The 17,339-nt window shown below is 33.2% G+C and overlaps 2 protein-coding genes across 5 annotated transcripts; both read left to right on the top strand.

The window, feature by feature from the left end:
* The first annotated feature begins 1,610 nt into the window (after positions 1-1,610).
* On the top strand, positions 1,611-7,629 carry LOC122317426 (agamous-like MADS-box protein AGL29). Of its 2 annotated transcripts, none has more exons than XM_043134520.1 (2): positions 1,611-1,806; positions 6,669-7,629. In XM_043134520.1, exon 2 carries the CDS (start codon positions 6,855-6,857, stop codon positions 7,431-7,433), a length of 579 nt encoding a protein of 192 aa, XP_042990454.1. In that variant the 5' UTR covers positions 1,611-1,806; positions 6,669-6,854; the 3' UTR covers positions 7,434-7,629. The 2 variants fall into 2 exon arrangements, with proteins under 2 accessions (XP_042990454.1, XP_042990455.1); XM_043134521.1 differs by lacking the exon at positions 1,611-1,806 and adding an exon at positions 1,813-5,961.
* A 3,054-nt stretch (positions 7,630-10,683) lies between these two features.
* On the top strand, positions 10,684-15,594 carry LOC122317014 (agamous-like MADS-box protein AGL62). 3 transcript variants are annotated; one of them, XM_043133901.1, is made up of 3 exons: positions 10,684-10,873; positions 10,990-11,065; positions 14,675-15,594. In XM_043133901.1, exon 3 carries the CDS (start codon positions 14,831-14,833, stop codon positions 15,407-15,409), a length of 579 nt encoding a protein of 192 aa, XP_042989835.1. In that variant the 5' UTR covers positions 10,684-10,873; positions 10,990-11,065; positions 14,675-14,830; the 3' UTR covers positions 15,410-15,594. The 3 variants fall into 3 exon arrangements, with proteins under 3 accessions (XP_042989835.1, XP_042989833.1, XP_042989834.1); XM_043133899.1 differs by lacking the exon at positions 10,990-11,065; XM_043133900.1 differs by having other exon boundaries at positions 10,990-15,594.
* The last annotated feature ends 1,745 nt before the right edge of the window (positions 15,595-17,339 follow it).

The raw sequence follows: 17,339 nt of genomic DNA, 5'->3' as shown, positions 1-17,339 counted from the left end.
TCCAAAGAAGTTTCGGGTGGTAGATATGCGTTAAGGTCTACTAAATAACATCGACCAGAGGAAAATAGTTGTCTGGTTGTTTTGCATCACAATTATTTGAGACTTGAGAGAAGATGCCCGTACGTACCACAAAGCTTCTACTTTTGTTGTGCTTTGTTTTTCTGCTGCATGTCTTTTTTTTTTTTTCAATTAGTACTGTTTGGCCACATAAAATTTTTATTTTAAATATAAAATTCTCATCTCATCATTATAATTTTTTCAAATCTCTATACAAAATATAATAAACAATTCAACTTTTTTAAATCTCAATACAATAATAATATTAAAATATAATATTTTAATATTTAATCTTAAAACTCAAAATTTTTATCTAAAAAATTTCAGTAGCCAAACAGAACGTCGGACTTTTATCTAATTCGTACAAAGGATTTTCAATCTTTTCTGAATCTGCTTAGACAAAGTTTCCATCGAATCTCCCTTTATTTTTCAAAGAATTTGCCATGTGAGATAGTATGCAGTGTAGACATGTATGTGAAGACAACAAACCATATCATTTAGTTCCACGTGTTATACACGTCACATGACAAGTGTGTCATAGACAGTATGTGATATAAAAATTTTCAAATACAATAGATGGTATGTCATAATTTTATAAAAATTAAGTTTATTTTAATTAATTTACATGATTACGGTTAATTGATTAAATTTAGGAAAATACTATTTCCACAGAAATTTTCTACCGAAAATTTCTACCGAAATGTTTTTTTATTTTTTTTTTTAATTTTTTTTTACTTAACTATTAAGTAAGTGTTTTTAAATGAATATATGATTTTTTTTATTTTTTTAAAATATTTAAATAGTTTTAAAAAATGGTGAAAGAAAAAATGAAAAAAAAAAAAAAAAACTTTACACTGATCGGTAGAGATTTTCGGTAGAAAATCTCTGTGTACGTAGCACGGTCCTTAAATTTATTTATTTTTAAATTATGTAAGATAAATTTCATAATAGATAGCGTGTTGACACACCAGACTGCATAAACATATATTTATGTGATACAATCACGATGGACTGGACAAATTCCGGTCAATAATTTGGCAAAAGAAGCATATTTTGCCCAATCTTGGGGTATATAATACTATGTATCTATATTATTGAAATCTTGGATGAAAACATTTTAGAGATTGTTTGGATTGAAAAATTATTGTATACTATCTTATCTCATTTTATCTCATTTTATTTTATTATTATAATTTTTTAAAATTTTTATATAAAATATAATAAACAATTCAATTTTTTTGAAATCTAATTTAAAATTTATCAAATCTCAAAATAATAATAACAATAAAATATAAATATGTAATGCTACTTAACCTCCTCATCTTTCACACATCATATTTTTTTTTAAATTTTAAATTTTGTTTTTTAAATTTGAATGTATTCTTCTTAAATTACTTAAATTCTTCTATTCATTATTTATATATTAAATATTTGATAAAAGAAAAAATAAAAATTAAAAACAGTGTGGGATGTAGAGATTGTTGTAGAGATTGTTTGAATAATAGAAGGTTGTTTAGCTTTTTTGAAGAAATAAAGGTGAAAAGATCATTTAAACTACACGTCGTTTCATTTTTGACTCCGTGACTGTTGGTCGGAGAGAGGGAGAGGGATTCTGCACGAAAGCAGCTCAATTGGGATGGAACACGAACCAAACGAGCACTTGTCAATGGCTTCTTCTTTCTGGGTTTCTTGGAAGCCGCCTAATATGATTACTCGCTTGGAGAATGCTTTTGCCATCTTCGATTTCATGTAAGCTTTACGCTGCTTTGCTCATAACATAGTTCCGTAGATCGTATGAAACTATTTTCTTCTTCTTGATTAATTTTTCTTTTATTCATGATCCATATTAATTATTGTTTTCTTTTAGTTTTTTTTTTGTTGGGTCGAATTTGATTTGTGGTTGCTCGTGTGTTTTCTGGACTTTCTTGAGATATGTAATTTCTTCGTACGAGTTTTAATGTTTTAGGATTATAAACATATTAAAAGAAGTATTACTTCTTATATCATAGTGCATTCAAACACACGTGGATAAATCGTTTTTTATTTTTTATTTTCTGGGTTTATGTCTCATGTGTAGTGAGGAATTATATTCTTACGTCCATCAGGACCGTTGTAAAGTTAGAAGAGATATGTAGTTTAATCTACTCTGAAGCTTTTCAGTGCTGCACTTGCGATTTCTAAATGGTTGAGGCAATGATAAGCAAAAAAGTCAGTCAACTAATACGGACACATGGAAAAACAAAAATCAGACCAAGGAATGATGCTGATTTGTATTATTTGTCTCCTTTTGAATTCTGATGTATTGGCAGAAGTTGCATTTGGAATGACTTTGTTTTTTATCCAATGAGCAAACATAAGAGAGGTTTTCGTCGTCATTTATAAAGCCTTTGATTTGGTGTTAACAATGGATTACATAAACATAACAATGGCACCTCGTGTATGAAATGATATGTCATATTAGATCATGTTAATGATTTTGCGACAAAGTACTTCAGTTTTCCACTTTGTAAATTAAAATCTCATGGTGCCATATGGCATAACTTCTGGTTTTAGTAAGACTGGTGGCCTAGATCCGACTTTAGATAAGGACATCATGTTGTGTGTTTCCAACTCCTCCAGGGATCTTCCTGAAGTTCTTGATACTGGATATGGTAAATACTGAAAACTTGATCTCCACTTAATGTCCATGTGCAAGAAGGCATATACTCTAATGCACACTCTCATTCAAGTCACCTCTAGGTTTGTATGCTAGCCTTGCTTGTTGATTTAAAGTAATTTGTTTAGGCATATTGCTTCAGTCATTATTATAATCATTTGTAAAAATAATTTTGTGCGCTCAAACTCTCTGGGGTTTGGAACTTTGTGTCCCAGATTGCGAAAATTGGCACATTATACACACCAATTACCAAAAACTTACACTTTGCACTCGCATTCAATTATAACTGCTAGAAGTGATGAAAATTAGGTGAAGTGACACAATTTTGATGGTCAGTCACATCTGATTGGAGGATGCAATGTCAGTTTTTGGTAGTTCGGGGGTGCAAGTGTAAAAGCCCTGGTAGTTTGAGGGTGCAAAGTATATTTTCCCATAACCGTTTATAGGTTTTATATTCTAAATAATAGGTTAAACAATTTTTAGTTATCTTTATCAAGCAATTAATGGGAATTAAAGCAAACCATAGTTTGTCTACCAAGTACTCGATTGATTTTCTGAAATGTCTCCTGGTTTCCCATTGGCAGTTCTTATTGCTTTAGTTACAAATAAATATACCTATCAAAAGTTACAAATAAATATGGCAATGATGAAAATTTTGGAAAGTGGAAAAAAAATAATGAGGTGAGTTTAGTAACTATTTAAGTATTTAACATTTTAATTTCTCAAACTTTGTTATTGCGACTTATTCTAATTGCACGTTTTAAGTTGACTCAATGACCATAATTAAATTATCAGTGAAAAATGTAATTTCTTTGAAAACTCCTTGCTCTGTCCCCACTTTGCATACACTTCTTGAAATCAGAAAAGATTAATACACTCAATAAAGCAATATGTTATGCATACAAAGTATAAGTTGAAAACACCTAAAATAATAAACAAGGGATCATAATCACAATTCCTTGATTGGTTAACTACTTAGTTAAATTGCGCAATTAACTAGTATAGGCTGAGAATTTTTTGATGACGAAATATAGGCAGATAATTAATGAATAATGAATTAACTATTTTTCTTTAATCACAATGCTTCTCCTGTGACTTACTGAACACAACAATATATTTGGGTACTGGCTTGGAAAGTTTGTTCCATGGGGATTTTGCTGTCCTAATTTGATTGATGAGTGCAAATGTCTTAACTACTAATAGGGTTTCTTATAAGTTAAAAATGGTAAGAGAAGCAAAATTCATTCGAATGTAGTTAACAGCCCTATAGCAAAATTCTATAGTACCTAACAAAGCATTGATTTAGGTGAGCTTACTGACCATCAACCCATATGAAGTTTATGACATATAAAGGTAAGAAATGTTCTAGAACTAGATATCCCTATTGACTTTGTAGTTGTTTGGTCTACAAAATTGTTGGATGTCATAGAGAATTAGAAGTTAATGTAGTGCTTTTTATAATGATCTATTATCATAAAAATTCTCGTAGAAATTTCAACCAGAGACAGGTATTAGAATTAAGATTAGTACTGGGAAAAATTGCAATTTGCATCCCAAACTACCCCTTTTTTTTTTCAATTTACACGATAAACTATTAAAACTTACAATTTGCACTGTAAACTAAACTATTGAATTTTGAAAATTTGCACCCTCTGACAAGATATGTCAGTTCAGCCATATTTAGGGTGTAAATTGTCAGTTTTGATGGTTTAAAGTATAAGCTGAAAAAAATGTTGGTAATTTGGGGTACAGAATGTAATTCTCCTTACTGCTAATAATCATTTGAAATTTTCAGCATGGCACTTTTTACTTGCAATTGACAAATAGACTGTCAACCCATGGTCAAAGCTTCATTTATTTTTTCTTTTCTTACATAGTTTTTACATAATTGGCTGTGGTCAATTAGGGGATATGACTAAAAAAAATTGTGGGGGTGCTGATTTAGTGGGGTTGTTAATTTTTCTCAGCCATGCACTTCTCAGGGAAAACATTTTTCTTTCTCAGGCCTTATATCATCCTTCTATTTATTGTGCATTTGCTTATGAATTATGTATGACACTGGTTTTTTAATTGTGAAGAAATAATGAGAAGAAACAACTAACAATGACCAGTTAGATGAATTACAAAATGGCACGACTCTTTGTTTTCCTTGGTACTATTAGATTGATCAAGGGATGCACAATATCTTCGAGTGCAAGATTCTTAGAAATATTTGATAACTTTGGTCTCTTCTTAAAGAGGCGAGTTCTTCAGCCCCCAGCAATTGTCAAGCATGTTAGTGGAGACTAGATAATGGTTATTACGGTGAAAGAGAGCTATGCAGCCAATAATGTATGGAGAGCAGAAATTGTATTGTATGAGGCCAATTTACACTGGTACAGTCGGCTCAGTCCAAGAAATAAAACAGTCGACTTAGCTTCAATAAAATCCTCAGGTTATATAAGAAGGCTAAGATATCCCAACTTGTCTGTTATCTCCAACTTAGGCCGGTTGTCCTTAGGTCTAGTCATACTGAATTTTATTTTATTTCTATTAGAAGTAATTAACAAGCGCCTTCTTATTAGTACACTTTATTTTTTGGAAGGAAATAATCTCTCTCTCTCTCTCTCTCTCTCTCTCTCTCTCTCTCTCTCTCTCTGTTTGTAGGTATGGTGTCAATAAATTATAAATCATGAGGCAGAATTGTTCTTCAATTTATTTAACGACTTGATCAAAGACAGTAAACGGATCAACATGGAAGATGACACTAAAGTTTAACATTCAGGGTTTGGTGTGTTTGTAAACCTAGACTGAGTTTGTTTGTGTATCATATTTTCTTGAAAGATTTTTCTTTTTATTTTCTGGTAAATGGCTGGTCCACGGAACTTATTTTCCAGGTTGAAGGAATTCTAACTGAAACAAACTTGTACATTGGTACATGAGAGACTGATGCAAAAATTCCATGGTTACACTGGTGGGGCCTGTGAATAATACTTTTTTGACAGTTTCAGAATTTGGGGCCTATAAATTATAAGTTATAAGAGCAGGCTAGTCTTTTTAAGGAACTCCAGGACCATTAGTTTGGAAAAAGAAAGGCTTTTCCAAGCAAGGAAAGGTTTTTTTAATCTTTGAAAAAGATTAATTTTGTGTGGTTACAAACCTTCAGAACTTCGGTCTGAGCACTGCTTGATTGACATGAAACCAGCCTTGCTACTTCCATATTACAATCTGATGGTGTAGGTTTGCCAGCACTTGGGTCTTATTTTCAGGTACTAGAATGTAGAAACATCAAAACAAATCTAAATAATTACTGGAAAGAGATATTATCTATGTTATTATGATTTTTATTTTCTTACCTTTTTTAAAGCTCATAACTAGATTACATATTTCGTTAAGGAATTTCTCAAGTCTGGCTATCGACTTGCGCACAAAGAACATGGAACATCAAAATTACTGTATATAAGCTCTTGTCATGTTTGTGTTTTGGGTCCAAGGAGGCTTTGGACCACTTAAGTAGGGTCTCCCTGCATTCATAACTATTGTACATTCTAATTTATGATCCATTTGTGATCAATGGATTAACTTAGAAATCTCCTTGAATTTTTTTGTTTCTATGGGAAATAGCTATAGATTTTAATGAACTAATTCTCTGTGACTTTCTTGTATCTGTTTCCATTTCTTAAAATGGTGCTTTCTTTTGTATAAGTCCCGTGTACTCGGATACACATATTACTATTATTAATAAAAATTAACTTCACCTATAAAAAGATTTATGAACCATTTGTTATGCTCAGAACATTCAAGATATTAAACGAGGAGTTTCAATAAATGGGCATTACTCATCTCTTTAAATAACTTTGTAGGCTTATTGCGGAATTAACTTTATATTCTAACCTAGTTACTAACAGTCAATTATACTTTTCTCCTTGCGAATTAAGAACATATGATATTTGAAACTTTTGTTATCTATTCACAGGAATGATAGGATTCTCTCATAAATTCATATCACTGGGGTAATAAATGGAAAGAAATGGGGGCGACCGGCCAGAAATGAGAATTAAATAGGTGAGTGTTGGTTAAGGCATCAAAGCCCTATAAATCCAGTGTTCCTCAGAATTTCTCAAGACCCATTGCCCTTCAAGTACTTCTGCAAAGTACAAGAATGATGAACATGGGCTGGAAAAAGACTCAGAAGAAGATGACGCAAGGAGCAAATGCTCGGTTAGTTTCTTTCTCAAAACGGCGATCTGGCCTCTTCAAGAAGGCCAGTGAACTTTGTACCTTACGTGTGGTTGAGACTGCCAATATCATCTTCTCTCCTGGTGGGAAGGCGTTCTCCTCTGGTCATCCCTCTGCTGAGGATGTAATAAACATGCTTGGCCACCATGGCAAGCCAGATGCTGCTACACTTCTGGAAGCACAGGCTCACCAAGAGAGAGTCCTTTGTGACCTGAAGAAGCAGTATTCTGATCTGCTTAAGCAATTGGAAGCTGAAAAGAAACGAGCGGAGAAACTAGAGCAGATGGGGATGGAATGCCAGGGATGCAGCTGGTTTTATGCTCCAATTGATGAACTCAGCCTTGAGGAGCTGAAGCTCAAGAGTGCTGCAATGGTCGAACTTAAGGGAAAAGTACTCAAGGAATTAGCGGAGCGTCTGGCCCAGGGTTCTGCTCCATCTGTTGCTGCCAACTCTGGTGGAGGTTCTGATTTCCCAGTCTCTGACCCAAAGGCTGCGCCGTAGGCCGTTAATCTCTGTTATTCTGAATAAGTTGATGGAGGAGAGTCTGGATTAGCAGTCTTTTGTTATGGGTTTTCAGATTTATATGATGTCATTGAGTCACTCTCTTCCTCTCTACATCTTCTTTATGTAAGATGTTCCTTTTCCAATAACAAAACCCATGAAAAAAAAATCTTTTAAATGCCTTTTGCTGTGACAATGGGGTGTTAATATGATCCCATACTCTATTTCAACCAAGGTGATTGTGGTAGAATTTCTTGTGACAAAAATAAACCCTTGGTTACAGACCAAGGCACTAAGAAAACTCTAAGTTCTATTATGGGCACTTGGGGTACTCGTTTTTGGCCTAATGTTGCTATTCATTGTATTGAAAAGATAAAAGGGGTGAAACAGAATCAGGCAATGCTCTGAACCTTAAATATGAAAATGGCAGTGGCACATTTTCTATTGTATTGGAAGGTCATTCAGATCTAGAGAAACGGATGAGCAACTAGCTTCTGAGTACCATGAATTAATAATTTCGAAGGCTAATTGAATTTGCATTTGCCATCTCGTTGTCAAATTCTTACAGTATTTACTTTTCTTTGTGATTCTGGTTTTCCATAAAAAGAGGCTCAGCACCTGTATAAGCAAAATTAGTATTCATTCAGCTTTCTGAACGATGGAAATCCAGCATAAGTTTGTTGGCCTAGCTGGAATCAGTCCGAGGTGTGCCATTAATTTCCATAGTTGAAATAACAATGGCATGTTTAGTGAAACAAAAAACCTTTTTGGTTGCTAGTTCTTCGATATGAATGCTATTTAGAAATCGTTTTGGAGGCGCTCCTAGTTACCATCATTGTCACTTTTTCTATCCCAGGTTCCGAAGATGATCTCAATACAAAATCATTGGCTGCATTTGAATACTGAGGTAATCTCAGATATTCTATAAATAATAGAAAAAAATTAGTGAAGAAGCAATAATAAAATATTGAATAGCAGTACAAAATAGTAAAAAATATGTAAATAATAATAAAAAAATAATAAATAGTAGTGAAATATGCTGAGAATACTCCACCATCAAAACTGGACCTAAAACCCCTAATTACGTGCTTTGCAGGAATTTAGATAGCAAGCCTACTAATTCCTCCTTTGTTAGCACTGTGGTTGGGAGAAGAGTTATGTTATATATTACACTTTGATCTTATTTTTGTTACATTGTATTGATATAACATTTTTCGTCAATAATCTGACTAATTCTTTTTATTTAAAATAACAAATTTAATAGTTTAAGGATAACGTCCCGCCATCACAATAGAATAAAAATAGAATGAAAGTGGAGTATTCAACATTTTTTTATATATAATAATAATGTATAGTTTAAATTTTGTAGCATACTTGATAAAAGGAAGTTAAAAAAATGTTAAGTTGTAGAAATATTATTTGGAAAAAAAAAACAAAATTCAACCTTTTCTAATTACCATTTTATAATGCATTAAGATCTTGGAACAAAATGGTAAAAAGTATATAATTAGATGCTTGGCTCTCAAGGCATGAATGGCAAGTTTGTATCACATTGGTTGGAAAAATAATGACACTTATACATGCTATTTTATCCAGTGACAGTATTCAATTTGGATTTTTATTGCTTGCATTATTTATATTTGGAAAATTATAACTATAATAGGTAAGGTAAGAAAATAGTAAATTTATAACAAATTTATAATTATTTTATAAATTTATTTTAATTAAATATTTATTATTAAAATTGATATTATTTTAATGAATTGTCACAATTATACGATAATGGTCATGAATCCTAACAATATATTGAGAATCTGATGACATATGATCTGATTCTCTAAATAGAAAATATGTATTCAAAACCTCTACTCCTTAAATAAAAATAAATAAAAACAGTAAGTGTTGTTGACCTAACACCATCATTTATTATCACGTACAAGAAGTGTTGTTGTTTATCCTCATTTTGCCATTAGCCATATTCATTTTCAAGCCACTAGAATGAGTATTGCTACTAGTCTTTTGAAACTTACTTATCGTTCAGCTGACATTCTTGATCTAACACCATCATTTATTATCACGTAGTTTATTAAAAATAGTAAAAATATTCAAACCAAAAGAGTGTCGGAAAATACAGAACGATGAAAATTGAATTTCTAGATTCCTTCGGTCCCTATTGTGTTTATTTAAAGAGAAATGATATTTACAGTCATAGTTGTGCAAGCGACGTGCAATCGCTTTGAAAAAAATGAATTAATATGGGACACATGATAAAAAAACTAACTTTTTAATCGTAGACCCCACTCTTTTTCAAAGCGATTGTGCGGCGTTTGTAATTTCACGACTGTATGCAGCATTGCTCTTATTTAAATTTGTTTAGTTTTTTAATAAACCATGTGGAACCACCATGCCACATCAAGAGGACCATTTGAGCAGAAAATTTCTTCAGATGATCAAGTAACATTATTTGTTCAAAATATGCAACATAAAAAAATATTCTCAAATTCTTGTCCATATTAGAAAATTTTAATTGGAAGACAAATAAATGAGCAAGACCAAGGATAATGAATAAATAGATTATTCTTGTTAGTTCACTTTTTAATTAGACACATCTAATGATTGATTTTATATTCAATAATACTATTTAAATGTCTTTATACTACACACTATTTATATGACATGATTTGATTTGTAAGATTTAAATTTTAAAATTTATCTTTTAAATCAAATTATGCAATGTAAATAGTGTGTCCTACTACTCTACAGCCCATCAGTCAATAACTCACCACTAGGCACGCCCTTGGACCAAATGCCACATTTTTTTTTTCATATTTTTTAAATATTTTTAAATATTTTTAAAAAAATAAAAATATACTAATTTATTAATAATCACTTCTTTAAATATTAAAAAAATTAAAAAAAATTAAATATATAAGCGGTCAGAATGAGAGACAAAATCATGGGGCATATTATCAACTTCCTTTAGAAAAAAGACGCATATTTTGCCGAATTTTGGATAAATAATACGATGCATCTATTAGTATAATTATTATTTATAATAAAACTCTATTCATAATCTCTACCTCACATGACTGATTTCTTTTTTTTATTTCTATTACTATTGAAAGTTTCGGCAAAGACTCTAAACTACACGTCGTTTAGTTCTCGTCTATACTCTCTCAGTAGCTCGCTTTTGACAGCGCTGAAGGGCGGCCCGGATCTTTGTAAATTCGACGCACTCTTTATCCGGCAAATATCCGAATTGAGAGAGAGAGAGATTGGTTTTGCCCGAAAGCAGCTCATAATATGGAACACGAACCGACCGAGCAGAATGCCTGCTTACTGTTGCCTAACTTACCAATGGCTTCTTCTTACTGGATTCCTCGGAAGTCGCTTAATTTGATTACTGGCTTGGCGAATGCTTTTGACATCTCCGATTTCATGTAAGCTTTACGTTGCTTATAACGTAGTTACATAGATCGTATGAAACTATTTTCTTCGTCGTGAATACTTTTTTCTTTGAATTCATAATCTATGTTTGTTTTTGTTTTTGTTTTAGTTCTTGACGGTGGGTCGAGTTTGATTCCAGGTTGCACTTGTGTTTTCTGGACTTTCTTGTGATACGTGATCTCTTCGTAAGAACTTTTCGTTTTTTGGGTTTATTTGTTTGTTGACTGGGCCACAATTACGAGAAGATGTATTTTTTTATTGAAAAATTATGTCTCAGCCGGGATGAGAAATTATATTCTTTCGCCTATCAGGATCATTATGTTAGAAGAGATATGCCGTTTAATATAATTTTTTAGCAATAACTGAAAGAAGAACTCACAAACGAGGCAGAATATAGAACAAAGCAAAATCATTCAGAAGAAGAATAAGCTTCACAATTATTTTCGTTGGAGAGTATTGAATTGAAGGGTTTCACTGCTAGACTTGGTAATTAAAAAATGGCAGAGGTAAACGATAAGCAAAATGCAGTCAACCGATACTGACCATGGAAAACAAAATCAGCCCAAGGAATGATGCTGATATGTGCCATTTGTCTCTTTTTGAATTCTGAAGCATTGGAGGAAGTTTGAATTCGACTAAACTTAAATTGATCTGAGTTCAAATATGTAAGTCAACTCTGATCACAAGTGTTTTCTTCTAATCATTTTCCTTAAATACATAAGAAAGGTGTCCTTGTCATTGATAAAGCCTTTGATTTGGCGTCAACCATGTACTACATAAACATAACAAAGGCACTGAAATGATTTGGCTAGTTGGGTTGATGATATTGGGACAAAGTACTTCAGATTTCCACTTTGTAAATTAAAATCTCATTGTAGCCCACCTTATGGTTTAGTTCTGGTTTTAGTAAGAGAGGTGGCCTCAACCAAAGATGATCTGACTTTGGAGAAGGACATGTCGCACCTTCCCAATTCCTAGAGGGACCTTCCTGAAGTCATTGATGCTTGTTACAGTAACTACTGAAAACTTGACTCCCAATTAATGTTCTTGTGCAAGAAGGCATAAACTCTGATGCACACTCATATACAAGTCTTCTCTAGGCTTGCATGCTGACCAAGTTTGTTGATGTGACGTAGATTGTTTAGGCATATAGTTTCAGCCATTAATATAACCATTTGGACAAAATGCACATTGTGGACTCACACTATTAGGGTTTTGCACTTTTAGCCCCAAAATACCAAAACTGACACATTAGACATTCCAACTATTGACAGTTGGGTTTTATGAAGGTGTAATGTGCAACGTTAAAAGTTTTAATTTTACCATCTTTGCATCATCATTCTTTTTGTTGTGCGTTTGCTAATGAGTTAATGTATGGCATTTGATATAATGGAGTTGGCGTATTTCATACATAACCTCTTAACATTTATTCTATCCTAATTTTATAATTTTGAAGAAATAATGAGAATGAACTTCTAAGGATGGCCACTTAGATGACTTTACTTGCAAACAGCACCGCTCTTTCTTTCCTTGGTACTATCAGATTGATTAAGGGTTGCAAGATTCTCAGAAAACTTTGATAACTTTGGTCTCTTCTTAAAAAGGTGAGTTCTTCAGCCCCAGCAAATGTGATGCAAATTGGTGAAGATTGGATAATGGTTCTTAAGGTAAAAGAGAACTATACAACCCATAATGTATGGAGAGTAGAAATTGTATTGTTTGAGGCCAATTTACTTCGGTCCAGTCATCTTAGTCCAAGGGAAAAAAAAGTTAGATTGGCCTTAATAAAAGCCTCAGGTTATATAAGAAGGCTAAAATATCCCAACTCATCTAGTTCGAATCCGTCATCTCAAACTTAGGATACCAAGTAGGTTGTTAATCCTTGGGTGTAGTTATACTGGACATGTTTAAAGAAAAACTAACAGGCACCTTCTTATCATTATAATTTATTTTTGAAAGGGAAAAAAGCTCTCTGTCTCTCCTCTCACTCTATTTGTAAGTATGTAGTCAATAAATCCAGGGCAGAAATGGTTCTTCATTTTATTTAACAACTTAATCAAAGTCAGTAAATGAACCAACATGGAAAACAAATCTAAAGTTTAACCTTCAGGGTTTGTTGAAATTCCATGCATATAGTCTGTTTATCTAAGCTGTGCTTGTTCTCTATACAATAATTCTTGAAAGATATATAATATATGGAAAATTCTATACGCCATACTACCATCCTATTTGCATCCCACTAAGTAAGATATGGCATATTTATCACTATTGTATGATCATTTATTGAATGCTTCTTTATCATCAAATAGTAATAAATGCGTCACATCATATATAGTGGGATGCAAATGGGATGATGGTGTGGTGTATAGCATTGCTCATAATATATAAATAATTTTCTGGCAAAATGCTGGTCCTCAGACATTGTTTCCAGGGTGAAGGAAATCTAACCAACACGAACTTGGATCCAACTTATATACGTTGGTACATTGGAGACCACCACAAAAACTTCATGGATCCTTACACTGGTGGGGTCAGTGAATAATACATTTTTCCCCGTCTCAGAAGTTGAGGGGCCTAGAAAATATGAGTTATAAGAGGAGGTTAAGGCCTTAAGGAACTCTGGGACCATTTGTTTGAAAAAGGAAGGCTTTTCCAAGCAAGGAAAGGCATTTATAATCTTTGAAAAATTAGTTTCATGTGATTGTGAGTCCTTCAGAATTTCAGGCTAACCACTGCTTGATTGACATGAAACCTGCCTTGCTAATTCCATATCACAATCTGATGGCACGTGGTTTGCCAGTGCTTAGGTTTTCTTTTCAGGTACCAGAGTATAGAAACATCAAAACAGCTCTAGATAATTACTGGAGGCAAGAAAGATTATCTATCTTTTTCTCGTTTTTATTTTCTTACCTTTTTTAAAGCTCATAATAAAATAACTTTTTTCATCAAGGAATTTCACAAGTCTGGTTGTTCAAGATGAACATGAAGCGTTAAATTACCGCATATGAACTGTTTTCACGGTTTTTTTGTCCTAGGATGAGTTGGACCACTTTAATAGAGTATCCCTGTAATCATAAGGATTATACATTCTAATTTATCAGCCATTTGTAATCAATGGATGAAATTAGAAGTCTTTTTTTCATACTTTGTTTTTGTGACCAATAGCTATTGATTTTCTTGGGCTAACTATTTTTTCTTACTTATAAGTCTCCATGTGTTTTTTCATTCTGTGTCTTTTTTTCATACTTACAAGTCTCCATGTCTTTCTTTGGTCTTTTTTAGTTCTTAACTAGGTTCTTTCTCTTGTATAAGTCCCATATACTTGGTGCATATTAGTATATTACTATTATCTATAAAATTTAAGTTTACCTATAAAAAGATTGAGTAATGTTAGATACAGTCATAAAGTGTGGAAGTCCCGCGCACTCCTTTTGAAAAAAGTGGGGTCCACTGTTAGAAAAATAATTTTTTCATGTGGGTCTCAGATTCACCCACTTTTTTCAAAGGGCGCGCGTGAGGCTTGCATACCCTAAGACTGCAAATATCATTTCTCTGAACCATTTGTTATGCTCAAGACTTCCAAAATAGTAAATGAGAAGTTTCAATAAATGGATTGGCATTACTCATCTCTTTAAATAACTTTGTAGGCTTATTGAGGAATTAACTCATATTCTAGCCTACTTACAAACATTCAATTATACTTTTCCCCTTGCGAATTAAGAACATACGATATTTGGAACTTTCATTATCTATCCACAGGAATGATAAGATTCTCTCATAATTTCATATCACAGAGGTAATAAATGGAAAGAAAGGTGGACAACTGTTCAGAAATGAGAATTAAATAGGTTTGATGGTTGGTTAAGGCACCAAAGCCCTATAAAACCAGCATCCCTCCTCAGAATTTCTCAAGACCCATCGCTCTTCAAGTACTTCTGTAAAGTGCAAGTATGATGAACATGGGCTGCAAAAAGACTCAAAAGAAGCCAATGCAAGGAGCAAATGCTCGGCAGGTTTCTTTCTCAAAACGACGATCTGGCCTCTTCAAGAAGGCCGGTGAACTTTGTACCATATGTGCTGTTGAGACCGACGATATCATCTTCTCTCCTGGTGCAAAGCTGTTCTACTCTGGTCATGACTCTGTTGAGGATGTAATAATCATGCTTGGCCACCGTGGGAAGCCAGATGCTGCTACAATTCTGGAAGCAGAGGCTCACCAAGAGAGAGTCCTTCGTGACCTGGAGAAGCAATATTCTGATCTGCTTGAGCAATTGGAAGCTGAAAAGAAACGAGGGGAGGAACTAGAGCAGCTGAAGAAGGAAGGCCAGGTAAGCAGCTGGTTTGTTACTCCAGTTGAGGAACTCAGCTATGAGGAGCTGAAGATCCAGCATGCTGCAATGGAAAAACTTAGGGGAAAAGTACTCAAGACCATGGCGGAACGTCTGGCCCAGGGTTCTGCGCCATCTGTTGCTGCCAACTCTGGTGGAGCTTCTGATTTCCCAGTCTCCAACCCAAAGGCTGCACCGTAGGCCATTAATCTCTGTTATTCTGAATAAGTTGATGGAAGAGAATCTGGATTAGCAGTATTTTGTTATGGGTTTGGAGATTTATATGATATCATTGAGTCACTCTCTTCCTCTCTGCATCTTTATGTAAGATGTTGTATGCAAGATGTTGCCAGTAATAAAACCCATAGAGAAAAAAATCTTCAAAATGTCTTTTGCTGTGGTAATTTTTATAGTAATATTATCTTATACTCTATTTAACCAAGGTGATTGTTGAAGAATGTCTTGTGAAAAAAATAAACCCTTGGTTACAGACCAAGGAATTAAGAAAACTCTATATTCGGTTATACATCGTAGTGAAATGAGAAAAAAGGGGTGAAACACAATGTCAGGCACCATTAAGAACCTCAGATATAAAATGATCGTGTCAAGGGACGGAGCTACATTTTCTCTGGTATTTGAAGGTTTTTCAAATCTAGAGAAGCGGTTGAGACACTAGCTTCTCTGATTGTTTCATAGACTGAGTGATTCCTGAACTTGCATGTGCCATCTCGTTGTCAAATTGTGTCAGTGTTTACTTTTCTTTCTGATTCAGTTTTTTCCATCAGAAAGGCTCAGACTCTCAGCTGGTTCTGTGTACGCAAAATTAGTATTCATACAGCCTTTTGAACGATAAAAATCCAACAAAAGTTGCTGTGCATGTCTGGGATTGATTGTTGGCCTATCTGGATTCTGGAATCAGACTGAAGTATGCAATTAATTATTGCCCTTATGAAAGAACGAAGGCCCGTTTAGTGTAACAAAAAACCTGTTTGGTTGCTGGTTCTGCAATATGAATGCTATTTAGAAATGATTTTGGAGACCTGTAGCTACCATCAATATCACTTCTGTTAAGAGCAATGGTTTTGGAGACTTGCCTTCATTGCAATTCATGGATTTTATTTTTCAGATACCCGTTTCATTTTAGAATTGTATTTTTGTTAGAAAAATTAATATTAGAAACGGTTTATAATACACAACAAATCTACTCAACTTCTTATCAAAACTACAAGAACTCAACATGATGATTCACTTTAGGAAATTTATTAAATATTTATTATTTCCTATAAAATTTATGAGATGAGCAATAAATACTACAGTCAGCCTATTTATGTATCGTATCCTTAATTTAAAGCTCTTAGATTTTAACAATAACTCGAGGAGAGAAATGCATATAATTGATAAATTCAAGTTCAAAAACTCAAGAAGCGTGTATTTATTAACAAAAGACATTTAGTAAATATTTATTATTTCTTGAAAAATTTATGAGAGTAGCAATAAATATTATAGTCAGCCTATGTATGTATCGTACCCTTCGTTTAAGGCTCTGAGATTTCAACAATGACTCAAGGACAGAAACGCATATGATTGATAAACTTAACAAAGGAACTTGCCCCAAGTTAAAAAAAACTCAAGCAGCATGCATGGGTTTATTCAAGTTGAGTTTAGGCAAGTTGAAACCGTCTAAACTTGGCTCAAATATCTTAAAACTCGGCTCGAGCTTAGCTTGTATATGAGTTGAGCTCTAACATTAAGCTCGAAACTCGGCTTGATTTGTATAAAATTTAGGCTTCTTTAAACGAGCACAATTCATCTCAACTGCATTATATTTTAGACTTATCCAAATATCAAACATACAATTCTGATATCATTAAAAATCATTCGATTCAAAATCTCTTTACACGTAAATTTAATAACTTTTTACAAATTAACACATTTTTATATGTAGGACCCACACATTTTTTCAATTTTTTATAAATATAGCTAAACACATCTAAATTCATCTTCCGTAGACCTCACAAAACTCATTCCACCATCTTGACTCACTATTATTCATAAAGAACTCAATTCAAATCAACTCAGTTCAACATCTAAACAAGATGCTTAACCGAGCTTGATTAGCTAGAAAACTTAT

This window comes from Carya illinoinensis, chromosome 7 (genome assembly GCF_018687715.1).
Source record: "Carya illinoinensis cultivar Pawnee chromosome 7, C.illinoinensisPawnee_v1, whole genome shotgun sequence".
In the NCBI taxonomy this organism is placed as follows: domain Eukaryota; kingdom Viridiplantae; phylum Streptophyta; class Magnoliopsida; order Fagales; family Juglandaceae; genus Carya; species Carya illinoinensis.
Note: the sequence above shows the minus strand (reverse complement) of the source record. Positions and strands in the feature narration are given on the sequence as shown.